The following is a 25903-nucleotide window of genomic DNA, read 5'->3' as shown; positions in this document are numbered from 1 at the left end:
ATTCGAGAGAAGGAGCCTTTGTCACAAAAGGTGACTGAGTCACAAAGTACGCTCCTATGGCAAGTCACCTGACCGATGCGATGAGCGGCGGAGTTCGCGCCGCGCGCGTCGTGACACTCAACGACGACCACCATTCTTGCTTTGAGCGCCCACGAGTAGATGAGGGTATCGTATTGAAGCAAGGCTTACGAGTCTTTTCCAGACTAATCACCTCTTCGCCATCTCGGACTTCGTCTTGCTTCTCGTGAACCATCATCATGAAGATTCTATGTGTGGCCGAGAAGCCCTCAATATCCAAGTCTATAAGCCAAATTCTGTCTGGAGGAAGGCTCAGCACCGTGCGTGGACCATTTCAGAGTGGTTGGAGCGCGTGGCTGACGCGAACGATAGCGGTCGACGCAATGTAACTATATCAAGAACTACGACTTCGACTACGCGCCCCGTAACGCCAGAATGACGGTGACCTGCGTAGCGGGCCACCTCACGCAACAAGACTTCTACGACACGCACAGGAAATGGCACTCCTGCGCACCCATCGCGCTGTTCGAAGCCGACGTCAATACATTCATCCCACCCGACAAGAAAGCCATTGAGAAGAACCTGCTAGCTGAGGCGCGAAGTGCAGACATAGTCATGATCTGGACCGACTGCGATCGCGAGGGCGAATACATCGGATGGGAGGTAGTGTCCGTATGCAAGCGAGCGAAGCGGAACATTAGGGTAGAAAGGGCACACTTTAGTGCCATCATTGCTCGGTGCGTTGCGTGTGCATGCTTTGGGTGCTATACCGTGCCAACAGACCCTCAGAGACATCCACAACGCTGCACAGAACCCGCAAGAACTCGACCAGCGACAGGTGGACGCCGTCGCCGCGCGCACCGTTCTCGACCTCAAGATCGGCGCCGCGTTCACGCGAATGCAGACCATGGGGCTGCAGGCCCACATCCCCGTCATAGGCGACAAGAGCCATGTCATCTCGTACGGCTCCTGCCAGTTCCCCACCCTCGGCTTCGTCGTCAACCGCTTCAAGCAAGTCAAGAGCTTCGTCCCTGAGGACTTTTCCTACATTCATCTTACCATCAAGGCGCCCGGCTCCAACGACGAGACCCCCTTCACTTGGCAGCGTGGCCGCATCTTTGACCGTGACGTCGCCGTTGCGCTCTACCAGCTCGTTATGCGCGACACGCTCACGACCGTGACCAAGGTCGTCAAGAAGACCACGAAGAAATGGAAGCCGCTTCCGCTCACAACTGTCGAGCTACAGAAAGCCGGCTCCCGCCTGCTGCGCCTCGCGCCCAAGCGTGTCCTCGATATTGCGGAGAAGCTCTACCAACAAGGGTTCGTGTCCTACCCGCGCACTGAGACCGACCAGTTCCCGAACAACATGGACTTCAAGTCACTCATCGAAAAGCAGAAGGCAGATGCCACATGGGGCGCCTTTGCGACGAAGCTGAACGATCAAGGTGGCTTTGAACGCCCACGCAAGGGCAAGCACAACGACAACGCGCATCCGCCGATCCACCCCACGGCGCACGCCGCACAGCTCGCGGGTGATGAGAAGCGCGTGTACGAATTTATTGCGCGCCGCTTCCTTGCATGCTGCTCCAAGGACGCTGAGGGGTTTCAAACGGTCATCGACGTGCTCTGCGGTGGCGAGGCATTCCACACCACGGGCCTCATCGTGCTTGAACGCAACTACCTCGAAGTTTATGTCTATGATAAGTGGAACGGGCACGCGGTGCCCGAGTTCCAGCAGGGCGACGAGTTCCAGCCAGCGCGTGTGGAGCTGCTGACTGGGACGACGACGGGGCCGAACTATTTGACGGAGGCAGATTTGGTGACGTTGATGGACAAGAATGGGATCGGGACGGACGCAACAATCGCGCAGCATATCGAGACGGTGATCAATCGCGAGTATGTTATCGAGGAGATGGCGGGGCAGACAAAGTATTTGAAGCCTTCGACTTTGGGTATTGGGCTGGTGGAGGGCTACGACCAGATTGGGCTGGAGAAGTGCTTGACGAAGCCGCAGCTGCGTCGCGCGGTGCGTAGCAATATGCTTTCCCCCTTCCTCACTCAACATATGTCACTCTTGCAGACAGAGCGTTCGATGAAGCAAGTATGCAACGGGACGAAGACGAAGGAAGAGTTCATCGAGGAAGACCTGCAGATGTACAAGGAAATGTTCGAGGTCTCGGAGCAGGAGATCAACAAGCTCATCACGGTCCGCGACTAGACTGATCAGAATGCGGTGTACTGACTTCGTTGCAGAGTCTGAAGCGTCGCCTTAACCCACCAGGTGGCGGCGGAGGGAATGGCGGAGGCGGCGGAGGTGGGGGCGGGGGCGGGGGAGGCGGCGTTGGCCGTGGAGGCGGCGCAGGCCGGGGCGCTCGAGGTGGGCGCGGACGAGGGGCGGGCGGGCCCGCTAGTCGTGGTGCAGGGCGCGGAGGGCGTGGTGGAGGAGGCGCTGGGCGTGGTACGGGGCCGATCGACATCCAGTCCGACGACGAAGGGGGTGATGACGATGGTATGCTCGTCTGCCTTGACTATGTCTATTGTCTGACCTGACGCGCAACTCCCCTCAGCACCCCCACCTCCCGCTCGCGCGCCACGCAGTCGAGCGCAGCCCGCTGCATCAACGTCCCGCCAAGCGTCGACCTCACGACCTGCGCCCAACTCGCGCGCACAGCCTTCCACGTCTCGCCCAGCGTTATGCGCACAGGGCCCCACATCTAGCGCTCAAGCACCCTCATCACGAGCCACAGCGCCCGCCCCACGAGCCGCCGCACCCACCTCTCGAGCTACTGCCACCAAGAGCTGCGAATGCCCCGGCGGGCGCCCCGCCGCGCGCAAGACCTGGGACAACGCCGGATCGAACCGCGGGCGCGGGTACTTCACTTGCGCGACCGAGGAGTGCGGGTTCTTCGAGTGGGCGGACGAACTCCCAGCGTCAAGCATTCCGGCGAAGAGACCGGTGGCAGCCGTGGTGCGTATACTCATACATTTGTCTTTTTCTCTTCATCTTTTAGCCTCGAGTCATTTAAACTCGTCAATCGAGGAGCAAGGCGCTTACATCCATCGTCCCTCAGGACCTCGACGAGCGCACCTGCGACTGCGGGATCCCCGCCCGCCAACTCACCGTCACGAAGGACGGCCCTAACAAGGGCCGGATCTTCTACAAATGTTCGAACAGCGAACCCGATAACTGCAGGTTCTTCGAGTGGGGCGACGAGGAGCCGAGGAAGAAGGGCGGCGGTGGGTTGGGGTCAGTCAATGTGAGCAATCGGACGACGAGTACGAGTGGTGGGGGAGGCGGAGGTGAGAGGTCGGGGAAGTGCTATAAGGTGCGTGAGCTGAACGTCAGTCGAGAGCGGGGCGCTAATATTGGGGTATAATAGTGCGACCAGGAGGGACACTGGTCGAGCAGTGAGTGGTCCTCTGCAAGGACGGCGATGTGAGGTGCTCATAAGCCCATAGATTGTCCAAATGCCGGCGACTCGAGCTCGAAGCGCTTGAAGACTATGGATTCCGGCAACCGTGCGGCAAGCGGTGGAGGCGGCGGAAAGTGCTTCAAGGTAAGCATGTTGTGCCTCATACCATCCGCATCCTCATCGCCTTCATAGTGCGATCAAGAAGGCCACTGGTCAAAGGGTGAGCTCTACAGTTGAAGTCGAGGTTCTCTATGCTAAGCGTCCTCAAGATTGTCCAAATACAGACAGTTTTGGTGGTGGAGGGCGGTCGAAGAGCATGAACTCCGGAGGCGGAGGCGGCGGTCAGACGGGCGAATGCTACATTTGCCACGAGACAGGTCACTGGAGTAATGGTGCGCTACTTGTGCGTCGATTTGTTATCCCTTCACTGACAAATCTTCGCCTTCTCAGCATGCCCCAACAAGGACGGCGGTGGCGGCGGCGGGCGATCGACCTCGACGAGAGGAAAGAGAGGCAGAAGCGGCAGCACTCGAGGGTCTACGCGAGGGCGCGGAGGGGCGAAGAAGGCGGGGCGAGGCAGAGCAGTGAAGAAGACGACGTTTGCTGCGGCGGACGATTGGTGATTGAGAATGGACGATGGACGGCTGCTTTGGATGAGGTTGCTTCGGATGGATGGCCGTGTTGCTTTCGACTGCTTTGGAAGGATGTATTTGGACCTTCGCCCTGTTGTGCTTGCAATCCACTGACTCTGCTCGATGAGGGGTCCGCATCGGTAGCACTCGCTTACCCGCTGACACTCACTAAATCCGCTGGCACTTACACTCGTGGGCATCGTACAGCAGTACAAACATTGTTCCCATAGCGAGAGCACGAGAGCATAGCATACATCAAAAACCCAGGTGTCCTGTAAAGGGGGTCAAGCTCCAGGCGTGCGGACTGCCCGATCAGTCCGTCTTTGCCGCCTTCGCTTCCTTCTTTTGCTCCCCGAGGAACTTCGCCAACGTCTTCTCGTCCTGTCTCCGCGCGTATTCCTGGCCGGCCTGCATTGACAGTCAGTTTCGACGAGCTGTGTGGTATATGAGGCAGCTCGTACCTGAAGTAAGAGCACCGCAGCGAGGCAGAAAATGATGATAACGTTCGCCGCGGAGAGGATCTGCAGCGACTGTACGCGCTCCGTGTGTGTTATGTCCTCGCGCGGGTTGACGACGTTGCGCAGCATGGGGAGGATAGTGGTGGTGTAGATGGCGATAGCAAAGATGAACGCGGCTAAAGGGGGGAGAACGAGAGAAGAGGGGAAAGGGCGGCAGAGGGTCAGCACGACGTTCGTCCAACAGGGACACCAACACGCACCCAAGCTCGACCCATCGAAGAACATAGCGCTATCATCCCACTTGTGCAGCTTCGCGACGTGCCCAAGGATGCTCACGCCCATCATTCCGTGCATTAGTGACTGTGGGGGAGGAAGGGGAGCGCGTCAACATCCTCGCCGTTGCGGACAGCAGCGCCACGCACCTTGATCGCTGGCGGCGCATTGTAGAACGTCGTGTAGAAGAAGATGCCGTCGTCCTGGACTTCCCTGCTGTTGACCTCCCCCCAGAGGATCCTATAGTCCATGTTGAAGCAGATGAACAGGACGCCTGCATCCTTGGGCTCAGGTGCCTGGCAGGACCGCCTCGAATATGAACGCACCTAGGAAGAAGCAGACCGGAGCGAGCACCGCAGCATGTTTGAAGCCCATGACTGAGTAGTAGACCGACGATCCAGCTGCAGGGGGGAGAGAATACGGGGCGGACAGGAGGAGGACGTGGTCGAGGATAAGACGCGCGCGGCGCGTATCAGGCGCCGCGCCGAATGCGGATCAAAATTCGCGTGCGTTCAATAAGCACAGAAAACCGACATGTGCCTTCTCCAAGTTCTCACCGAATCTCCTTAGCTCTTCCTCATACTATGAGGCAAGCGTATCCTGCCGTCATTACTCGCCATTGTTATGAGTTGGCTCCTGCTACCAACCTGACATCCGTCGAAATGGTAGCCTTATCGCTTCAGCGACTGGGAAACGCTTGTTTTATCACCCCCTAAGACTATGAAAAGTGTGCTTGTGGCTTTATCCTATAGTGCACTGCTTGGTGGGCATTGAGGCAAACATTGAGGGTTGTCTGGTCCCTCCAGTAATGACACAAAGCCAATGGAACGAGATTTCTTGTGGGCACATGTGGCAATCACGTGTCCCTCTGTGCGCCGCGTGGTCACCAAATCCGGTGTGACGCAGCAGTGTAACTCTGCTTGTCTTTCTCTAATTTCTCTTGCTTTCGACCACCGCCATCGAGCATCACGCGCCAGAGTAGCGCCGTATCTATCTCTTTTACCACCGCTACTTTGAGAGGAGTGGAGCGCGAGGGGCCCAGGGCGCACTACAATAAGGGGACTCCATTTTGGAGTGGCTGGCTATCACCGCGTTCCGGGCTATGTCCAGCAAATGAATATGAGCGGGAAGACGATCTGTCAGTTGGGGAACTCGGCGTCGTGATTCTGCTTTTTTGTCGCTCAATGACTCTTGGACAACGTTCATATCGTGTTTAGCATGAGCCTGAGATCTCAATTCGGCCTTACTATCAGCACTCGCTTGAGGGGTATAGCTACGTTCAGCGTTGGCTTCACAGGAAGCAATCATGACAGCAGGCCACCGAAAGACCATCCGATGGTCCGTCCTTGCTGTCGAGCGCCCAAGGGGGGAACTGTTCGTCCTCATGTCGCCTACTTGTTAGCATCCGCATGTCGTTTCGCGCCAGTGGATTTGTGATTCTGTTGACGGTCGTCTTATGCGTGCTGCCTAAGGATATCTGCGTACGACGGGCCAGTGCATAATGGAGTGACTAAACCTCAAGTTCGATTATGAACGGCTGCTCAGAGATTCATACTGGATGTTCTTGAATTTATGGTACGAAGAAATCGCACTCAGGAGCACGACCAGACCTGAACAGAGGCGTGTACATTTCGCAGGCGCCTTGACGGCAACCCGACGACTCGTAGACTGCCCGCGCGTAGTGTTATACACAGCGAGGGAGTTGACGCTGGCCCTCCGCCCAAGTCATCCGTAGAAGATCTGGCACCCAGCGCTCGAAGCCAAACACCGCGCCGCTCGAGGTCCGACGCGTAGGGGAAGGCATTCAGCGCATAGTTAGACGTAGTCGCTACTTGCCAGATAATTCAGTCCTACGGCGACTTCAGAGAATCGAGAGAATGTGCACTTGGGTGTGAGGGAATGCATTCACGGAGCTGAGAAAATATGTGCGGACTTGCCAGAATGTGTGTGCGAGATGGAGGGATTGTGCTCACAAAGCTGAGAAATATGCATACGGAATGTAGAGAACACGGACGACGAAGACGAAGGTTTGAGGGAATCCGTACCCGAACGAGGGAGTTCGACCAGCGTCGCCATCATTTCTCGTGGAGAGCACATGCGCTGCAGTGAACTAGGAAGCGGTCTTCCCAGAATGAAGACAAGAAGGGGCTTGGTGAATGAGTGGCCACGCTGCTAAAACTGAGCGCAAGTCGTTGTGAGATCTTCGAGCTGTATATCCTGCGAATGATGCGTCGAGGACCAAAGGGGTGATGGGAAGATGATGAGGCTTTCAAGTAGGCGGATGCGCATGGGGTAAGACCGCGGTACGATGTATACACGTTCAGCCGCGGGTGTCCTTGAGGCTCTCCGGAGCGTCCGAGGGCGTAAAGACGCTGGAGACGCTCGGAGACTATGGGCCTGAGAGTCGCAGCAGTTCGGACACTCCTAGGAGAGAATAACCGACAGAAATTAGCGAGAGTCTAATACAAGGTCAACTACGCGGCAGAAGAGCACTTCTGCGGCGCAAGAGCCCAACTTCGCGGCGCAGAGGTGCATCATCAGTTGACGGTCGCCAGGTAGGTCACTTGCGGGCCTGCGTGGTAAGATGACATTGCTCGTAGTGGGAGGTGTCGGGCTTGCAAAAGGTCATCGCCCTGTCGTGTGTCATTTGCGCGCTTCGTCGTCTGCGGAAGGGTGGATGTGGCGAACGAGGGGACGCGTATATTCTTGTTCGCCGGCGCTGAAGAGCGGGTCATCGGTCGATGGCCTGTATACCGGACGAGCGCGTCACCAGCTTCGACGTGAGTCGTGTCGTTTTTGGATAGCCCTCTTGTATATAAGGCCCAGGTGACCGCAGCAAAACATCATTGATAGTCGACAGAGAGCAAGATCTGTATGAGCTGGGATTGACACGGTATACGGAGATAGATTCGCGTGGAATCTGCGCTGGCCGCGGCTGCCCATCATTCCCAAGGTTGCAAACGGAGGTCTATGAGAGGACGTGGGTAGTTACACGTATACATGCGTCTTCTCCCGCGAGTGGGACTGCATGGGAAGGAAAGGTACCTTCCTCGGCATCTCTGCAGGCGGGCACCTGGTGAGGCAGCTGGTCGAACGACGCGTTTTCGGGGTAAGCATCAAAAGAGCAGTAGAGCCTGAGTGTCCGAGGTGTTGAAGTATGTATATACATGAGCCTTCGAAGCGCATAGTCCCAGTGAGTTCGAGGTCGAAGTCATGGCGCTGTTCAAGTTGAACTTCCGGAGAATTCCGGCGATCTTCGGATCTGACGTCACGCGTCGTTGCTTCACGTGCTCAGCCAGTGCCGGTCACTGAGTCACGCCGCAATATTCCACTTGGAGCTGAACTCCATTGTTCTTTGGACACAACCATCACGACGCTTGCGTTTCTGCCTCTCTGAGAACACTTGTTGAGCTTGCTATGAGCGTTGAAGTTCTGGATCTGACGGGGTCTGACTGGGATGACGACGCATTCGTATACGACGACGAGCGCCGAGGCCAACGCGTCTCGAAAGCAATGGAAATCATCGACAGCGTTGGCAATAGAAGGGACAAGGGAAAAGCCAAGGAAGATGCCTCATGTTCTCCTCAGCTCTCAATAGACGCAATGAAAGCGCCAAGACCATTGCAGCAGCGACGTCCAAGTGGCAACGCAAATAAGCGCCCAAGAACACCTTCAGCTGCATCGGACGACGTGAGTGCTGCGCCCCTGCCAGAGATTACTGACTCACGAGCGACATTTGAAGGATGAGATTGAGATACTAGAAGCCCCCATCGCAGGGTCGTCTAAGTCTCGTACGCACAAGCGGCAGCGTACTTCACCCAGCGAGAACGTCAAGCCGAAGCCACAGCCACGGCCGAGCACCTCCCACGATACTGAAAGTAGAGTGGCTTCTACCTCCAAGCCTAAGCAGGGTGTGCGGCCGCCTAAGGTTACGAAGCGCACCCTGGCCGCCGACGAGCGCCTCGCGCGCAAGCTCGCTGCTCAAGAGCGCAAGGAGTATGAGGCGTTATGCAAGCAGGTCGAGAAGAAGAAAGTATGTGGCACGAATTTTGCTTTAGCGCTTGGGCTTGCACTCCGGGCATACTGTCCCCTTTCTTTCACACCGAGTCGACCGTGCTCACATTTCTGCAGGAAGGCATCGTGTTCCGAGTCGTCGTCAACGCAGACGGGAACCTGGACGACGGTTCGCCTGCGCATCCGGACGACTTGGACCGATTCGAGCCATGGAGGCAGCTGTTTGAGAAGGGGTCCAACTGCAAGGTCAAGCGATGTACGTGTGGATGCGCCGGTTATGAAGCTTAGAGACTGATTCACGCTCCCGCCTTTCCTCCTCAGTCCACTGGATCGTCAACTACGAGCTCGAGAAGCGGTTCGAGGAAGCGCGTGTCAAGCTACGCGAGATAATGGGTTGCGAGCCCGAGGAGAAGCAACTGTTCCACGGGACATCGGCGGCGAATATCGAGTCGTGAGTAATGACGCCCATTTTGCCTCCATTTTTTCTACGACCTTCCGCATTATCCATTTGCATCTTGTGCTATCATTCCGTCCTCTGGTCCTTTATCCACCCTATCTTCTTCCTCACATTCCACTTCCTTCTGCGCGTGCCTTTGGCAGCACCCGTTAACCCCCATCTTAGCATCCTCAGCGAAGGCTTCCGCATCGGCGGCGTCGGCAAGCACCGAGTCACTAACGGGACAGCCATGGGCTATGGCATATATCTTGCGCAGGACGGCGAGACTTCCATGGATTATGCATTGGGTGCGGATCGGATCTTTGCGTGTCGTGGTGAGTGGTTTTGTGGCACGATCAGTACTTCAAGTCGCAGACCTCGACTACCTGCTACGAGAGCTTGACTCGTTCGTGTAACTCATGCCCTGCTTCACACAGTACTCCCCGGCCGCGTCACACAATCGTACGATGAATCCAAGCGCAAGCCGACTCAAGCTGTTGGGAGCGGGCGGTACGAGTCCTATAACGCCGGCAACGTGTATGTCGTGCGCCATACGGCGCTGGTGCTTCCGTGCTATGTGAGTATCTTGCTTGCTGATAGATGGTACTCGCTTTTGCTGGCCGTGCTCTCGCACACCACCGTGTCGTTGTCTCCTGACCATGACTCTTCCCGTACCCTCTTGCTGACCTCTCTGTTAGATGATCGAGTGGGACGTCGATGAGCTATATCGGAACGCGACCACACAGCACAATCAGATTATGGCGCTTGCCGGTGGGGCAAACGGGCTCGCTCACAACATCAATGCCGGCAACAACTTCAACGCCATGATGGGCACCCTCCTTGGCGGTGCTCCAAACGGGACTGGGATGCCGCCCTTTGTGCCGCAGGTCGGCGCGGCACCTATGCTTCAGCGGGGCGTGGCGCCGCAGACATTCCCGACGATGTTGGCAGCGCCTGCGTGGGCCGGGAATGGTCAGACGCGCCCCCCTCGGGGAACGGCAAGTCAACAAGCTGAAGCGGCAGGGGCACAGCGAGCCGATGCGGCGAGGACACAACAAGCCTCTGGTAGCGGCCCTCGCAAAGACAAGGGGAAAGCGGCAGTGTCTCTAGCAACACCGCCAAGAAAGTACGACGATTGGGAAGAATGCCAGAAATGGAAGGACGAATACGGGGAATGGCCGGACGAGTACGACGAGGTGCATCATCTCGATAGTCCGGATCCGTATGAAGAGTGTTAGTGTTGTAAGTTCTTTGACGCCGAAGCAATTGAATCTTTGAGAAGATGAGGTTGGAATTTACGATGAGCGATGAATGCACGGTCATGATTACAGCGAAGAGCTGGGAATGGATTCGGGAGCATTTGGTCAAGTCCCACCTGGGAAACCGGGCTCTGGCTCGCGAGGTCGCTTAGCGCCCGGATTCAGTTGGCAGACGGCGCTCCTGGACGCGCCTTCATTTATGCTACAGGTTTGCGATGTATATTCCCTACGTAGTTTCACAACACATCAGATTTAGACGCCCTTGATACCTATGACTGCTTCGAATGATCCTTCTGTATAGTTTTCCTCCTGCGTATGCCCGCTTCTTCATGAACAGCGGCGAGTCCGGAGATGCTGCTCAAGGGCAGAATGTGATGTGGAGATCGACCTGAATAAAGAAACGTGTGTGAGAGCGTTGAGTACAAGATCATGAGCGACGTACGCCGTTGACCTGGCACTGAACCTGAGCCCAATAGTCTGTCGGGGTGTGGAATGCATCGTGGCAGTTCGCGCTCGCGCACGTCTTGCCCTGACCGTTGCACCCGTTATAATACTCGAAGTGGACAGCGCGAGTGTACTTGTGGCTGTGGCCGCTGTCAGTCGTCTTCGTAGGGAGAGGCCAGTGCGGGGGTGCTTACGGGGCGATCAGAGAGATGTCCGTGCTGGAGCCTGCGCCAGGCGACGGCGGGTCGCGCAGAGTTGTCTCGACGATGGGGCAATTATCACCGTTGAGGCCGCAGGGGCCGGTCTGAAGGTAGCTTCACGAGTGGCCGTTAGATCGAGACAAGGGCAAAGAGGTAAGTCATCCGACTTACGCGATGGCACCAATGATAGCGCTGTTCTGGGTGTAAGAACCAGTGCCGGAATGGAGCGTTGCGCCGTTCTGCGAAATGAGCTTGGGGGTGCCGGTACCACAGCTATGAAGCGCGTGTATACATCAGAGACGAGGAACTGGGCGCTAAGAGCAACGTACTTGTTTGTAAACTGTACGGTATGCTGCTCGGCGGCAACAAGGCTCGCAGCAGTCACGGCAAGCGCAACAATAACTTCGGGGTAGTACATGCTCAGGTGGTAGAGGGTCGAGTCTTCAAAGAACAGGAGCGACGGCTGGATGATGAAGTATCCTGGTTCGCCTGGGTACTTTTATATGTGCGAGCTCAACTCCATGCTTTACGAGCTAAGCGCGGCGATTGTCCGGTACCTGTCAGACGCGACGATCCAACCCCACCCTTGTGTCCATATACGTAGCCCATTCACGACTCGTGAGCTCCTGCGGTCATGCACTTCGAGGGCCGTCGAGGACGGAAGAGAATCGAGAGCGGGAGGTGCCTGCTCGAAAAGGAATGGTTTCCGAGACCAAACGAACAGCTTGTAATGATGGCGAGGGACGAAGTGGAGGGTTATGGAGATTTTTTGCCACGGCGCACCAACAGTCAGATATCTCTGATCATGAGATCACGTCCTATAGAGCTAACTGCATTATTGCCTACGAACCAGGGTGAAGATGAGGACCGCTTGAGCGTCCATAGCTATGACCCGTGCAGTCGTCGAGTATCTGGGTGCAGTCCAAAGCCATACAGAGAAGTGTGTATCATTTGTTTGGGCCTTGGTCAATCAGTTTGTGCCTAGTTGGTCCTGCCGAGGTGGAGGTCTGAGTAAATCGCAAGGTCGAGAATGGATCGCAAGGCGCGTAGCGGGAGAGCTGATGCTTGATTGTCACAGTGAGCGTTTCTGACGAGAGGCCAGTGTCAAGGAAGAGATTCAGACGTAGAGAAGCTCCCTGAGTGTCAAATGGTGGTCCTGGGAGGAGGGCAAGTTGGACCCAGATTCGAAGCCATCAATTGGAAAGCAGTCTCGGCGAACGCCGCAGGTCATCTGAGATGTTCAGATCTTGCGAAGACATGCAAGCGACCTTCATACATGTTCCTGCCCCCAGGCCTACTTCGTCTGCTATATCCTCTCGAATATAAGGTATAACACTCCTGGTAGCTCCCTTGACGATGTTCACACCCGACTCTGAGATAATGAAGTCGTTCGATTGAGAAAATCTATGTTGCGTTTACACATTTCCACGTCGTAAATAAGCATGCCGGAACGTATACAGAGCAAGAGAGAGCACAATACAACCGATAGAGGTAAGTAAAAAGAAATACATGTATGAAAGAACTGCACGGCGCTCACGCCGCCAATCTGTTCTCGCCCTCGCCACCCATGCGATCGTACCAGAACTTGCCTTCCGTCGTGGGGGCAATATAGCCCGCACGGATCGTCCAGTCGCCAAAGTGCTCGCCCTCGTGCCGCTCAAGCGCGTAGCGCTTGATCATGGGCCGGAGGATGGCGAGGATCTCGGGCTCGGTGACGGACTCGCGGTAGATTTTGTTGAGGCGCTGGCCGTAGTAGCCACCGCCGAGCAGCATGAGGTACGTGCCAGGCGCCTTGCCGACGAAGGCGACCTCAGCGGCGTAGGGCCGCGCGCAGCCGTTGGGGCAGCCGGTCATGCGCATGACGATCGAGTCGTGCCGCAGGCCGTTCTCCTCGCAGATCTTTTCGACCTTGTCGATAAGGATGGGCAGGTAGCGCTCGGACTCGGCCATAGCAAGACCTAAGAGAATGTGAGTTCGAATCGCAAGTGAAGATATCAGCGTACTTACCACAAGTAGGGAAGGCAACGCATGCGGACGAAGACAGACGCAGGCCAGTGTGCTCGAGGTTGTCGAGCTTGTACTTCGCGAGCAGCGACTTGATTTGCGGCAGGTCCTCCTCCGCAATATCGGACAGCATCAGGTGCTGGTTCGTCGTCAGGCGGAACGTGCCCTTGTGCACCTTCGCGATCTCGCGCAGGCCGGTCTTGAACTCGCGCCCGGGCACATCCTCGACGCGGCCGTTCTCGATGTACATCATGAAGTGGTGCTTGCCGTCCTCGCCCTGCGACCAGCCGAAGTCGTCGATGTTGCGGTCGAAGGTGAACGGCCGGGCGGGCGCGAGCTTCCAGCCGAGCAGCTTCTCGACCTCCTCGCGGAAGCCGTCGACGCCGAGGCGGTCGACAGTGTACTTCAAGCGCGCGTTCTTGCGGCTATGATGGTGAAGGTCAGTGTCCGTAAGATGGTCATGAGATGACGACGTACTCAGCACGGTTGCCGTGGTCGCGCTGCACGAGCATGACCTTCTCGGCGACGGTCTTGCCCTGCTCGGGCGTGCAGAAACCGATAACCGTACCCAAGCGCGGGTACGTCTTCTTGTTGCCGTGCGTGACACCCATACCACCGCCGATCGACACATTGAAGCCCTGGAGCTCGCCGTCGTCGCCGACGATGGCGATGTAGCCGAGGTCGTTGGTGAAGACATCAACGTCGTTCGTGGGCGGCACGGCGACGGAGACCTTGAACTGTAGACAAGATAAGTATACATTCAACGGGCAAGAAGAGAAAACAAACCTTGCGCGGCAGGTAGAAGTCGCCGTAGAGGGGCTCGAAGTCCTTGAGGGCGTCACCCGCGACGAGCTTCTTGTCGAGCCAGATCTCGTGGTAGGCGCTCGTGTGCGGGAGCAGGTGCTCGGAGACCTGCTTGGCGAACTCGTAGACCTGAGCGTGCAGCTTCGACTTCGAGGGAATCAGGGAGCAAGTAACGTTTCTGCGCAACTCGTCAATCGCTTCCCGTAAAAAAGTAGACAAATTAACTCACCTGTTCACGTCACCACAGGCAGCGAGCGTGTCGAGCAGCGCGCGGTTGATGTCCTTGATCGCGCTCTTCAAGTGCCGCTTGATGACACCATGGAACTGGAACGTCTGGCGCGTCGTAATCTTGAAGTTCCCGCAGCCGTGCTCGTCCGAGATCTGGTCCATCTGCAGCCACTGCCGCGAGTCGCACACCCCACCCGGCATACGCACGCGAATCATAAAGCTGTACGCAGGCTCGATCCCCTGCCCGACACGCTCGTCCCGGATATCGCGGTCGTCCTGCTGGTAAATCCCATGGAATTTCGTCAGCTGCGTGTCGCTCGCCGACAAGGCCCCCGTCGTCGTGTCCTGCAGCCCCTCCACAATCGTCCCGCGCAAGAAGTTCGACGCGGCCTTAATGTGCTCATTCGTGATCGGCTCGGGCTCCGCCTCCGCGATCTCGAGCGTGTCGACCTTGAACGCCTTCCAGATGAGCGGCTCCCAGGTCTTGTACCCCGTCATCGGCCCGTCCGCGTCCTGGTCGTCGCCGAGGCCGAGGTCCGCGAAGCGCTCTGCGCCGAGCGCGGCGAGCTTGTGGTCGAGCTCCTTGCCCGGGCGGTTGTAGTACTGCGCGTCCTCCGCGCGCGGCCAGTAGTGGCTATCGCCCATGCCGAAGACGGCGTACTTGACCTTCGTGAGTGGCTTCTCACCGGCAGCGACCGCGGCGTTCAGCGCCTTGAAGAAGCGGCGCGCGTTCTGCGGCGGCTCACCCTGCCCGGCCGTCGACGTCACAAACGCGACGTACTCCTCCTGCGCGAGCGACTCGAGCGGGACGCTGTCGAACGTGCCCGCGGTCACCGACAACCCGCGCGCCTCCGCACGCTGCGCAAGCTTCTTCGCCAGCTTCTCCGCGTTCCCGCCGTCCGAGGCGTACAAGATCAAGAGCGGCGGCGCGTCGAGCGAGGCGACCATCTGCGAGAACGCCTGCTTCGCCTTCAGCCGCCGCTCCTCCTGCACGCGCGCGCCGAGGCTGCTCACGAGCTCGGCGGCGACGGCCGGCTTCGCGCGCGAGAGCTGCGAGAGGTGGTTCTGGCGGTCGAGGAAGGCGCGGAGGTCGTTCTTGATCGCGTCCGAGTCGAGCTGGAAGGCCTCCTGGTTGGCGGCGTCCTTGCTGGGGTCCCAGCGGTAGAGCGGCCAGTAGCCCGCGTCGACGGCGAGCTTAGTCTCCTTGAGGACCTCGAGCGCGGGGACGTCCTCGGAGCGGTAGGGCAGGTAGGCGACGACGACGGATGGACCGTGATAGCGGTCAGCCTCCATGACGGCCTGGAGGACCTGGCCGTACGACGAGTAAACGGCGACGCTCGCGACGTACACGTCGCCGTGGTTCATCGCGTACAGACCGACATCCTGTTTGCGGCGGCTGGGGTCGACGGAATGGCGAGTGGTGTACGGGAGGGTGTCGAGGATGAGGATGTTGATGTCGAGGCCGGACGCGATAGCGTGGTGCAGACCCGAAGCACCAAGATCGTAAGACCAAGCGTCGGAGCCGATGATCCAGCGCGAGTTGCGCGGGAGCTGGTCCTGGAGCTTCAACACCTCCGCCGCCGCAGGGTGCTCGACCGGGGTCGCCTTGAGCGCGTCGGTGATCTGGGCACCGATCCTACGGCTCTTCGCGGGGTCCTCCTGGTTCAAAAGCCACTGGGAAACAAGGTTGTGAAGGTCATCGGGGATACCAGACGCCTGAAGGAGCTCCTCCATGGCCGCGACGAGCTGCTTGCGCTTCTCAATGAGGCTCTGGACGCGGCCGAGGGCGAACTCGGGGTTCGTGGCGAGGTTGCCTTGGGTCGCGACGAGGGAGGGGTCGTTGGCGACCTCGAGCCGGTCGCCGAAGACGTGGGAGAGGATCTTCGTGTAGGAGCTCTCATGCTTGGGGACATGCACGGAAGCTGAGGTGGAGGCGACCTCGGGAACCGATCCCAAGACAGGACGAGAGGCAGCGTTCTCGATGACGGACTAAAAGTATCATTAGCAACCAGATAAAGATGAAGATCAGTGTGAGACATACCTGCACATCGGCATCCGTAATACCCTTCGTGCTGCCCAAAACACCAGAGTGGACGGGCTTCGCGGTCTCCTGCAGCGCATTGACTACGTCGAGGTAGAGCGGCGTCCACTTCACGTTCCATCGGCGGATCTGCTCGAGCACAATGACCTGCTCTGCAGATGCAGGCACGAGGGAAGCGATGCGCGAAGCAGGGAGGGGGTTCAAAAGAGAGATCGAGACGAAGAGCACGCCATCCGTGTTCAGGCGCGCCTCATCCCTGCCGAGAAGGAAGACGACGGTGCGGGGGTCCGTGGGGGAACCACCGTATGTCGAGTACGGACGGACGGGGCGACGGACCAGGGTGAGGGTGTTGGCCGCGGCGCGCTCGTACGCCTTGAATGGGTCTGCAGCCGCCTCGTCCGCCGGGATCGGCGCGGGCGATTGTGCGGCGAGGAAGGCGGTGATCTTGTCCTCGGAGACTTCCTCGACGGCATCGTCTGCCGCGCCTGAGAATGCGTGGATCACGAGCTTGTTGGCCGCTCTGGCAAGCCGCGATGCGAGGAGGGCGTTGTCGTGCGCCTCCTCGGCGGTGGAGGAGACGATGAAGTAGGTGGCGGAGGAGCGGAGGAGTAGGACATCCGAGAGGTCGTCTGCGACGCTGAGGTGGAGGACGACGGGGCGGTTCGCGCTCTCGCTGAGATGGAGGACGAGGCGAGTGGTGAGCTGCGAGGAGGCAGGGGCGACGAGGGAGACGAGGCCGCTGTCCTTGCTGCGGGAGATGGTCTCTCCAGGGTCCGCGCCAAAGGGGATGGAGTGCACTCGCGGGCGCCTGGCCGCGTTTGCGGGGAATGCGGGGGCAAAGGAGGAAGGTGATGGGGGCGGGGGGAGCGCGTCGACGAGGACGTCGGACGCAGCGTAGGCGACGCGGGCGACGGCGGCGGCGGCGGGGGCAGACATGGTGGTGGTCGGGGAAGAGGTGCGACGGAGGGAGCCTATAAGAAATGCGGCGGAAAAGGCGAGCACGCCATCCCAACGCCAGCGGCGATCGGGCGCCTGATGCCTGCCTTCCTAATCCGGCCAAAAACCAGCCGAATTCGGAATGCGCCATTGCGAATCATGTCGCACTTATTATCAGCGATTGCGGGCGGCCACCTTTCTACGAATGCCACTCCGAATTCAAGCAGGACGCTCTCACACAGGCCTTCGCGCGACTCCTGCTTTCTCTGGGTCGAGGCAGCAACCACGGTGTGAAGCAGAGATACTTCGTAGCGGACGTCCGTGCCCAGATCCAATCACCACCCACCTATTCCTCCCAACCCCTCCCCTTCATCTGACCTTCATTCTCCGAATCATCCTCCGCACGAGCAACCTCCGCAGGCGAACACAGGTCTCCAATACAGTAACGGCACCCCCTCTATACGTCTACCGCAAGCAATCACGAATTCCCTCCAATCCAGAACAGGACCTGGCTCAATCACCCATGCTCTCGCTGATTGTACGCGGTAAGCCACTGATTCAAGCAGTATTCTGTGCGGTCGGTTCCTCGGTAGCGCCTCAAACAATGACCCAGACGTGGGTTCCGTCGCGAAAGCCCGGCGCGCATACCCACGGGGCACTCCGCGCATACCCCCTTGAACTTCCGGGTGAGTCACACCGAACTTCCAAATCCGAATTCAGAGCGGCGAGAAGCCGGACCTCTCGCGACGTAACGTACACCCCTCTGTTTGGGCCGGAACAAAGCGGTCGCTCTGTCGTGCTACGCCCTGCCAGTAGCGCAAGCTCATCCTGCCCCCGCCGAACGACTCGTCAAGCCCTGTACATACTCCCGACTCGCACTCCCGCCGATTCAGTTTTCTCGTACCTATCCTCCTGCGCCGCTGTGGCGCCAGTCTTCGCTCTTGTACACGCTAGACTTCCTGTCCTCAGCGGCGGCTCCATTCACCGCGGTCCTGAATCATGATGAGCGCAGCGCCCGTCGTCGACGACCGTGGCTTATTCGGAATATTTGGAGGCCAGCATCTCTGGAATACTCGCTACTCAAGTTGACCAGAACTTTCGTACTCGAGCGGACGCAGGGCAACAACCAAACGAAGAGCGGACGCAGGCGACGGCGCACAATGAAAGCAATGATTGATGCACTGCGTTGGGGAAGCAAGCATATTCTTGAACCTCGACCCCAGCGTACGCATGACAATGAGCTTTGGAATCTGGCGTCTGTCATGGGAGACTTCTAGGCAGATATGTTCTCGCTAGGCAACATCCGTGTGCTCTGGGCTTCTACGAAGGGCCGCGCAAGAGGATTCGGAATTTTCGCAAGCTAGTGTCAAGCTCACTCCTGCGGCGTCCAGACTTGGAGTGAAGCGAGGTGCTATCTTGGTCCTCCTAGCGGTCAGCAGAGGAGGTTGACCGGTCAGCAAGCAGGTGCTAAAGAGGTCCCGTGACCCACGGTTCGGAATTCTCGGCAAGTGCCGCAGAGGCAAGCTGTCGCAAACATGCGTCTACAGCTTGACCTTTGCTCTCATGTTCTGGCCTTTACTGTCCGGCTATTCGCATGTTCGACTTATTGAACGTGGTCTTGTCAAAATTCTTTCTGCTTCAGCATTGAATCCTTCTCCGCCGGCTTCAAACCCCTTTCGTGCGAGCTGTATCTCTGAAGGCGGGCGCAGAACATCCTGAACAGTCCTGGCCGTCGGAATCATGCTTTCCTTGAAAACATTGGCGCGCTCAATACCATACTATACACACTCTGATGACAATCATCGACATCGACTTCCTGGGAGCTGTCATGCAACGGAGACGAGCTGTTGTGCGACAGTAAATACCCGTTTCAAGCAACAGCTGCCTTGGTATAAAGGCTTGTCATTTCTGCCCATATTTCCCGCATTCATCGAGCTGACACTCGCCGCTCCTCCGTCTCCAACACCTCAACTAACTAGCAGACGCGCACGCTAAACTCAGCAAATACATGATGTACTTTTCCAAAGCCCTCCTCGCATCCCTCCTCGCGGGCGCGGCCCTCGCTGCCGCGGAGAGCCATACGGTCAAGTTCACGAACAAGTGCGTGTACCTCTTACAATTTCAGTTACAGTCCAACTCCTCCCTCGCACCTTCCAACCGCGCGCGCGCTCTTCCAACCGCGCACGCGCTCTCACAACTGGCCGTGCTGACACTGACTGATATATCTCCCCAGCTGCGGCACCGGCACGCCCAAGCTGTACAACCAGACCGGCAAACTCCTGCACTCGGGCGGGGGCGCGTACAAGCACAACGGGCCGCTGGTGGGCGCGATCGCGTGAGTTGACGATGCCTCTCGATTTCGCATTCTTCGTGCGGCGGGCTATCATCTTCGCGCGACGGGCCACCGCCTTCGCGCATCGGGTCACCATCTTCGAGGCGACGCCGGTCCTTCGTCCAGGACATGTTTGCCTAGACGTATCACTGACCGCCTGCTCAGGTACCTCCAAACCGGCCCCTGCGGCGCGAACGGCGACAACTGCCCCCTCCTGGAGACGACGCTCCGTAATCCGACGTCGCCGGGCGCGGGCTCGAGCACGGATATCTCGCTGATTCCGCCGTGAGTGGATAACTTTTGGTGTTTTATCGCTCTGCGTCTTCCCGAACCTTGCCGTTACACCTCCCCCATCCGCTTCTTCATATACCCTGTCTACGATCCCCTCAGCTCAAGTCGGCGATTTTACCGACACCTTTCCCCAGCCACGCCTTCACCAAGGGCATCCGCTTCGCGTACTACAACGGCTGCGACGGGAAGGGCAAGACGTGCAAGAGCGCCAACTGCAAGGGCGCGTTCCACAAGCCGGACGATTATGGAGCACAGGTGCAGTGCGAGAAGAATGGCGTGGATCTGCATGTTATCTTTTGTCCGGCCTGAGGGGGTAGAGACGCCCTGAGGGGGGAGAGACGCCCTGAGGGGGGAGATCTAGAGACGCGGGTGGGGTTTTCCAGCGCAAAGAGGATACTATCGTCGGTTGCTTCGAGTCGCTTCGCTAATCTTGCTGTACCGTACTCCGTGTGCTATCACTCCGTTCACGTTCCCAGCAGGTCATCAATATGTCATTCCGAGATCCAAGCCAGAAGATAAGGAAACTGATACAGAACTAGGTAACCAAGGTGCCTTACAGGCATTATTCGATATAGACGGTCAAGAATAAGGGTAGAGTAAGTGTGAAGAAGCAGGTCGTGTCAGTGAGTATGGGATGCAGATGGCGGTGTGAGGGATACAGAGGATGAGTATGAGGGCTACAGTGGATGAGTATGAGGGATGCAGATAAGTATGAGGTCCAGATGGGTAGGAGGAATACAGTCGACGAGTTCGAGGGATGCGATCAGATGAGTACGAGACAGTTGGTAAGTAAGAAACGAGTCCTCGGGATGCTAGACGAGCGGCGCTCTATGACAGCGCATCCGCATTGATGAACTCGTCGAAGACCTGAGCGTACGGGCTGCAGGGTGCGGCAGGTTCGGGGGAGGAGTTATCCGGGGCGTCCGACTCGGCGGCGGCGTTGCACGGTGCGCCGGCGTTGGCCAAGGTGAGGTCGAGGAGTGCATTCTGGGAGAAGTCAAAGAGGAAGTGCTGCGAGGGGTCCATGAAGGAGCCTTGCGAGAAGTCGAGGAAGTGCTCCGAGAGGTCCATAAAGGAGTCCTGCGAGACGGGCAGGAGAGACTCTTGCGAGGATAGAGGCGTGTTATCGAGCGCAGACCATACACTTGCGTCGAGCGCAGACGGCACGCTTACGTCCAGCGGAGACAACACATTGGCCTGATGCGGAGACGATCCGTTGACCTGCGCCGCGTAGGACGAGTCGCTCGTGGCAGGATAGAGCACGGTGTGTGCAGTGTTTGTAGAAGAGAAAGAAAAGCCGGCGAACTTGATGTCCGACGCCGAGAGCTGTGGGGCGGTCGAAGATGTGGTGTAGAACGAGTTCGACGGCGACGATGTGTGGAACGAGTCGGATGACGTCGTCGAGTAGAACGAGCTCGACGAGGCGGAGGCGTAGTTCGAGCCCGACGAGGACGCGTGGTTCGTGTTGGAGGGGTGGATACCATTATACGCAGCGTCGTGGTTGTTGTAGCCCGCGCCGTACGCGCCGGGCGGGTAGATAGGCATTGGCTGGTTGCAGACAGGCGCCGTCGAGTTGTAGGTAGGCGCAGGCGGGTTGTGGGCAGGAGCGGGCACGTACTCAGACGGCGCAGGTAAGTAGGACGCTGTCGCGGCGGCGTTGTCGTAGTAGCCTTGCTGGTACGGGTTAGTGTAGTAGCCCCGATATTGAGACGGATGCGTCTCGTAGTAGAAATCCTTCTGTTGGACGGGCTGCGCGCCGTGGGTGAGGTGGATGAGGCGCGGGGTCTCCTGCAAAAGGACGATCAGCGCCTGAAGCGTGAAGACGGCACAGCGCTGGACGAAAAGACGACCCGAGGCCGATAGCTCACCTGGACTCCGGCGAACGAGGCTGTCTTCGTGGGTAGTGGAATGTTTGGCACGATAGGTGCCGGCTTGTTGAGTACATTGTGCGCGGCCTTCTGTGACGCCGGCTTAAAGTACGGCGCTGCCCTGCGCGTCGGCCGCGCCGTGCGAGTTGGGCCTGCGCGGCCCGCATCGGCTTCCTCGGCCTCTCGAGATGCGCTGTCTTGACCGTTGGCGTTCTCCTGGGCGTCTTCAGGCTTGCGGTTCTTCGCATTGCCCACACGCTCCTTCCTCGGGTTCTTCGGCAGCCAGTTATGTTTCGCCTCCATGTGGCGGTACATGCTAGACTGGTACGCAGCGGCCTCGGTACAGGGTGGAAACTCGCAGTGGTAGGGCTTCTTGCCGGTGCTGGGCGGGGCGTTAGCAATGTAGGCAAAAGTAGAGAGAAGTGGAGGAGAGTAGATAGAGACTGAGGCGAAGCACGAAAGAGTGAACTTGATGAAAAGACAGCGAGAAAGTATAGAGGAGTCGGCGAGGAAGCAAAGGAGTCGGCGGCGTTACTTACTGCTTGGCGTTTATGTGGCATCGCAAGGTGGCGTCCTGGGGAAACCCTTTGCCACAGTACGCGCATATGAACGGCCTGTGAAGAAATCAGCACGCGTTGTAGCATCCTAGGTAGTAGAAACGCACCATTTGAGCGCCCTGTTCTCCGGCGTGGCGTCACTGAGATGTTGACCAATAGCATGGGCCAGCTGGCTCCGCCGTGACTTGCAATGCGTCCCGCAAGCCATGCACCGGTTGTTATGGTCAAACTTTGGCGTGTCCTCAAGCCTGTCCACCGTCTGCGCATAAGACCATGAGTGGCGAGTCCTCCGTCCCAAAAAGGAAATCCCGTCATCACTCACCACCTTGGTCTGCTTCGTGCGTCTCTGGGCCATTGTCGTCGGCGGGCGGGTTCAGCGGGCGGGATAGTTGTTCGGGAGGATAGATTGGGGCGGGGGAGGTGCAGAAACCGCCCCCGCCCGCCCCCCTTTATAGCTTTCTGGCGCGGACGTCCTCGATTGCTCCTCGATTGCTTCGATTGCTTGCCCTCCAGGAAAGGGAATTTTGGTTGTTTGGTCATGTTAGCGCGTGGTCGAGTGGCTCAGTGGCGAGCTCGAAAGTCGTGTGGCTAGCGCGCAGGGAGCCTCTGTTCGCGGCCAAAATCGAAAGGTGGATAGTTGAAGGTGTGGTCTTTGTATCTGCGATGTCAGCGAGACGTGGATGTCTCCGTTGACGGAGGTATGCGAGCTCGCTGGTCTCTGCCTAACAGAGTAATTTCGATAGGGGGTGGCAGGGCTGCGGTTGCTAGGCGACGCGTTTTTTACCCAAAAGGGAGAGGCATGCCGCGATGCCGGTGCGTTTGACAAAAGTGACTCAACATTCATGAGGTGAGCCTCGTGCTATCAGGCAGGGTTCAAGCGTACTGCGGCTGCTGTAAGGTCGAGCGCGCCTAAGAGGGCCTTCAGAGCACCACGTTGGCGAGTCGACTTGACGGTTGGAGGCAGGAGATGTGGCGTGGGAATGCCATCGGAATTTCTCTCACGGTCCATGTTCGACAGGCTCCCGCGCAGGACACCCGGCGAAAATTCGACTTCTGACTGAGATGGCCTGTTACGTGCTACCTACCTCATGGGCTCCTTGGGCCAGAAGGGCCATCAAACAAAGCATTCTGACGAGTCTCAGGAAACCTACTGCCGTCGCGCGACGACCTAATTTCTCTTGAAAGTACAAGGCGAGATTGCTATGCACATTTCCGGGAAGCTCTAGAGAAGATGTACGCGCCGACTACATATCGATTCCCGGGCAGAGTACAGACTAGCCGATGTCGGGAGGGTGCGTCCTCACCGCGCATTCTCATCTCGCATCCGCGCCGGAATAAACCTTCTTACCACGATCTCGCGCACCGAGTAGTGCGCGAGGCACGCAGGGCCGAGGAGGGCTCCCGCTGGTAGACGCTCGCGCGCGGGAATGGTGACGTAGACGAGGACGAGGGTCTGTGGATGGATGAGAGGGGCGCGACAAGGCAGTAAAAGGTAATTGAGATTTAAGGACGGACGTTAGTGACGATAGAAGCGCACGGAGAAAAGTGTAACTTGCCTTCATGACCTGCGCGTTCACGCGATTGATCGTGCTGAGCCAGGTCCAGGTGTACGGCGCGCCGTCTTCCGGGTTGAGCGTGCGTTCGCCGGGCGCTTCGTAGGAGGGGATGACAGCGAGGGCAAATCTGAGTGAGTTGGTTAGTACGATGTCGAACGCGGATGTTACGAACCCAAAGGTCGACAGGACAGACAAGGGACGCTTCATCAGAATAAGAGGGAAGACCAGAATTGAGCTCACTCCGCATGCGTGAACACCGGGCCCTTCTTGTACAGCAAGAAATCCGCGCAGAACTTAATTCCGCCGCGCACGACCCAGCCGAGAGAGCGATAGTGGTGGTAAACGGCGTAGTTTACGAGGAAGGGGTTGTCAGGGGAGAGGGTGGACGGGTCAAGTTCCAAGGAAAGGTAGATTTGGCGCGGTATCGGAGAGTTGCCGGCGGACGGTATGTGCGCGTGCTGACATGCGAGCCAGAGATCTTGGAGGGTGAGAGCGGTGTCCTGGGTAGCGGTGAGTACGCGTAGGCGAGATAGACAGCGAACATGAAGGTAAATAGACATACGGTATCCGCATCATACACCGTCAAACAATCCAGAGCATACGCTAGGAAAAACGCCTCTTGCAATGTCAATTGCAGATGCTCGACATCCTCGATTGGCTCGTCTGCGTCGGTCGAGAAGGTGTTGGCCTGTCCGGCGGTGGTATCGCCAGAGCCGGCTGTTGTGATATTTTCTCCCGCTGGATTTGGCATATTTTCTCCCGCTACAGTTGGCCCGCCTCGAGCCGATGGATTTTCAGTTGCCGAGCCGGTCGCTTGCGAAGGGCGCCATGTCGCCGCTGACGGGATATTGGGCCCTGAGAGTGCTGGGACGACAACCTCGCCTCGCTCCTTGAAAGCTGCTTCGGCCTCGGCGGCGGCAGCTGCGATGGCACGGGCGCGGTCGAGCTTGAATTGTTTGCGCTCGGAGCGGCGGCGGGCAGTGAGTTCTTCGGAAGTCATTTCTGAAAGGGAGACAGACGAGTTAGACATCGAAAGAAAATGGCGGGGGAATGGATGATGTATGTCAGAAGTTGTAATCATGGATGAAGGGTGACTCGGGAGGTGCTAGGCTGAAGAAATCACTCACTTCCTTGCGCCGCCGCACGCCGGTCATTAACCTGCCTTGCAAGCCAGCTAGGCTCACTTCTCGACAGATGCCCCTTCCCGAAGAAGCCTCGTTGCCACAATATAAGCACGCTCCGCATATCTGTCACCCAGACGCTCTTGGTCGCTGAGTCGAAGACGCCCTCGCAGTGCGGGTTGATGACCTCCGTCGGGCGCAGGCCGAGCGAGTGAAGGATGCCGCCGGGAGTCAGACGTTCGAGAAGGCGGCGAGGTGGCTCGGGTTCGACGAAGAGGAGGGGGAGGGGATTTCCGTAGACGCGATTGTTGTCAGCGCGGCGAGCGCCGCCTTTACCGGGGCCGCCGCCGCCGCGCCCACGGGTAGATGGACCGATTAGGGACATCAGGTAGCAATGTCGGTAATTTAGAGCAGGTATGGAGAGACGAGCGACCGAAGACTACACCAAAGGCAAAGTTCAACCAAGGACGTGACCGTCGGATGCGAGAGGCTTTCGGCAGATGCCGAAAAATGATAATTCGAGCGTTTCGAGTCACGCATCACTCCTTTTGCCTGCGACCGCCACAACTACGGGAGTCATGTCCCTTGTGGACCTCCACGCACATCAGGATTTCTTCTCTGCAAGCAGCTCATGGCCTCTCCTCTGAGAAGTTGTCTTGTATGAAGGGGCTAGACTGCAGATCAATCTCTCGACGCACAAAACCATTTTGGCTCACGCTTCCAGCCTTGTCTGATGCCCTCCGCGCGGATGATTGCCAGAACATGAATTCTTCTAATTGACCACTTGATGAAGGCGGAACCAAACTCATTCTTAATGAACGGCCTGTGCAGAATCCCGCCAAGTCATCAACATTGCATTAACAGGACTTCGCTCGCGCTGCTTCGCGTACACCGCCCATTTACACATCACAGCTACACTCCCGCTTCTGCCTCCGGTGTACCAGAAGTCAGTGAAATGCTACTTCCTGGTCGGTCTGGTGAGGAACTATCCAGGAATAGCGCGATGGCTTGTATACGG

At 57.9% G+C, this 25903-nt stretch overlaps 10 protein-coding genes across 10 annotated transcripts; 5 read left to right on the top strand and 5 right to left on the bottom strand.

The window, feature by feature from the left end:
* Positions 1-172: 172 nt before the first annotated feature.
* On the top strand, positions 173-2236 carry SCHCODRAFT_01148169 (prokaryotic type I DNA topoisomerase; the record flags this gene model as incomplete). Its single annotated transcript, XM_003033181.2, has 4 exons — positions 173-338; positions 391-755; positions 808-2013; positions 2053-2236. Exons 1-4 carry the CDS (start codon positions 258-260, stop codon positions 2234-2236), a joined length of 1836 nt encoding a protein of 611 aa, XP_003033227.1. The 5' UTR covers positions 173-257.
* On the top strand, positions 2098-3080 carry SCHCODRAFT_02219088 (uncharacterized protein). The gene is made up of 2 exons (XM_050342101.1): positions 2098-2527; positions 2586-3080. Exons 1-2 carry the CDS (start codon positions 2315-2317, stop codon positions 3027-3029), a joined length of 657 nt encoding a protein of 218 aa, XP_050201016.1. The 5' UTR covers positions 2098-2314; the 3' UTR covers positions 3030-3080.
* Positions 3081-3521: 441 nt separating this feature from the next.
* Positions 3522-4054, top strand: SCHCODRAFT_02495921 (uncharacterized protein; the record flags this gene model as incomplete). Its single annotated transcript, XM_050343031.1, has 4 exons — positions 3522-3575; positions 3624-3651; positions 3701-3823; positions 3882-4054. 4 exons carry the CDS (start codon positions 3522-3524, stop codon positions 4052-4054), a joined length of 378 nt encoding a protein of 125 aa, XP_050201015.1.
* A 169-nt stretch (positions 4055-4223) lies between these two features.
* On the bottom strand, positions 4224-5258 carry SCHCODRAFT_02618120 (uncharacterized protein). The gene is made up of 5 exons (XM_003032560.2): positions 5121-5258; positions 4944-5068; positions 4782-4881; positions 4525-4697; positions 4224-4471 (listed from the first exon to the last, which is right to left on the bottom strand). Exons 1-5 carry the CDS (start codon positions 5167-5169, stop codon positions 4376-4378), a joined length of 543 nt encoding a protein of 180 aa, XP_003032606.1. The 5' UTR covers positions 5170-5258; the 3' UTR covers positions 4224-4375.
* A 2883-nt stretch (positions 5259-8141) lies between these two features.
* SCHCODRAFT_02535281 (ADP-ribosylation) lies at positions 8142-10561 on the top strand. The gene is made up of 7 exons (XM_003033179.3): positions 8142-8484; positions 8537-8827; positions 8926-9064; positions 9130-9259; positions 9431-9579; positions 9682-9821; positions 9943-10561. Exons 1-7 carry the CDS (start codon positions 8212-8214, stop codon positions 10480-10482), a joined length of 1662 nt encoding a protein of 553 aa, XP_003033225.1. The 5' UTR covers positions 8142-8211; the 3' UTR covers positions 10483-10561.
* Positions 10562-10670: 109 nt separating this feature from the next.
* Positions 10671-11735, bottom strand: SCHCODRAFT_02618114 (uncharacterized protein). The gene is made up of 6 exons (XM_003032559.2): positions 11705-11735; positions 11477-11643; positions 11319-11420; positions 11142-11261; positions 10946-11087; positions 10671-10891 (listed from the first exon to the last, which is right to left on the bottom strand). The coding sequence occupies exons 2-6, from the start codon at positions 11563-11565 to the stop codon at positions 10862-10864; spliced, it is 483 nt and encodes a 160-aa protein (XP_003032605.2). The 5' UTR covers positions 11566-11643; positions 11705-11735; the 3' UTR covers positions 10671-10861.
* Positions 11736-12518: 783 nt separating this feature from the next.
* SCHCODRAFT_02618108 (uncharacterized protein) lies at positions 12519-17459 on the bottom strand. The gene is made up of 6 exons (XM_003032558.2): positions 16225-17459; positions 14185-16172; positions 13938-14133; positions 13629-13888; positions 13155-13576; positions 12519-13105 (listed from the first exon to the last, which is right to left on the bottom strand). Exons 1-6 carry the CDS (start codon positions 17158-17160, stop codon positions 12681-12683), a joined length of 4227 nt encoding a protein of 1408 aa, XP_003032604.2. The 5' UTR covers positions 17161-17459; the 3' UTR covers positions 12519-12680.
* Positions 17460-19097: 1638 nt separating this feature from the next.
* On the top strand, positions 19098-20259 carry SCHCODRAFT_02618104 (uncharacterized protein). Its single transcript, XM_003033178.3, has 4 exons — positions 19098-19260; positions 19394-19495; positions 19658-19777; positions 19918-20259. Exons 1-4 carry the CDS (start codon positions 19169-19171, stop codon positions 20090-20092), a joined length of 489 nt encoding a protein of 162 aa, XP_003033224.1. The 5' UTR covers positions 19098-19168; the 3' UTR covers positions 20093-20259.
* On the bottom strand, positions 20255-22634 carry SCHCODRAFT_02618100 (uncharacterized protein). Its single transcript, XM_003032557.2, has 5 exons — positions 22531-22634; positions 22316-22467; positions 22191-22265; positions 21652-22033; positions 20255-21571 (listed from the first exon to the last, which is right to left on the bottom strand). The coding sequence occupies exons 1-5, from the start codon at positions 22561-22563 to the stop codon at positions 20612-20614; spliced, it is 1602 nt and encodes a 533-aa protein (XP_003032603.1). The 5' UTR covers positions 22564-22634; the 3' UTR covers positions 20255-20611.
* Positions 22635-23344: 710 nt separating this feature from the next.
* On the bottom strand, positions 23345-25375 carry SCHCODRAFT_02618093 (uncharacterized protein). Its single transcript, XM_050344854.1, has 5 exons — positions 24892-25375; positions 24327-24766; positions 24005-24264; positions 23765-23891; positions 23345-23661 (listed from the first exon to the last, which is right to left on the bottom strand). Exons 1-5 carry the CDS (start codon positions 25268-25270, stop codon positions 23509-23511), a joined length of 1359 nt encoding a protein of 452 aa, XP_050201014.1. The 5' UTR covers positions 25271-25375; the 3' UTR covers positions 23345-23508.
* Positions 25376-25903: the final 528 nt, after the last annotated feature.

The sequence above is a fragment of the Schizophyllum commune genome (genome assembly GCF_000143185.2).
Source record: "Schizophyllum commune H4-8 unplaced genomic scaffold SCHCOscaffold_4, whole genome shotgun sequence".
In the NCBI taxonomy this organism is placed as follows: Eukaryota; Fungi; Basidiomycota; class Agaricomycetes; order Agaricales; family Schizophyllaceae; genus Schizophyllum; species Schizophyllum commune.
Note: the sequence above shows the minus strand (reverse complement) of the source record. Positions and strands in the feature narration are given on the sequence as shown.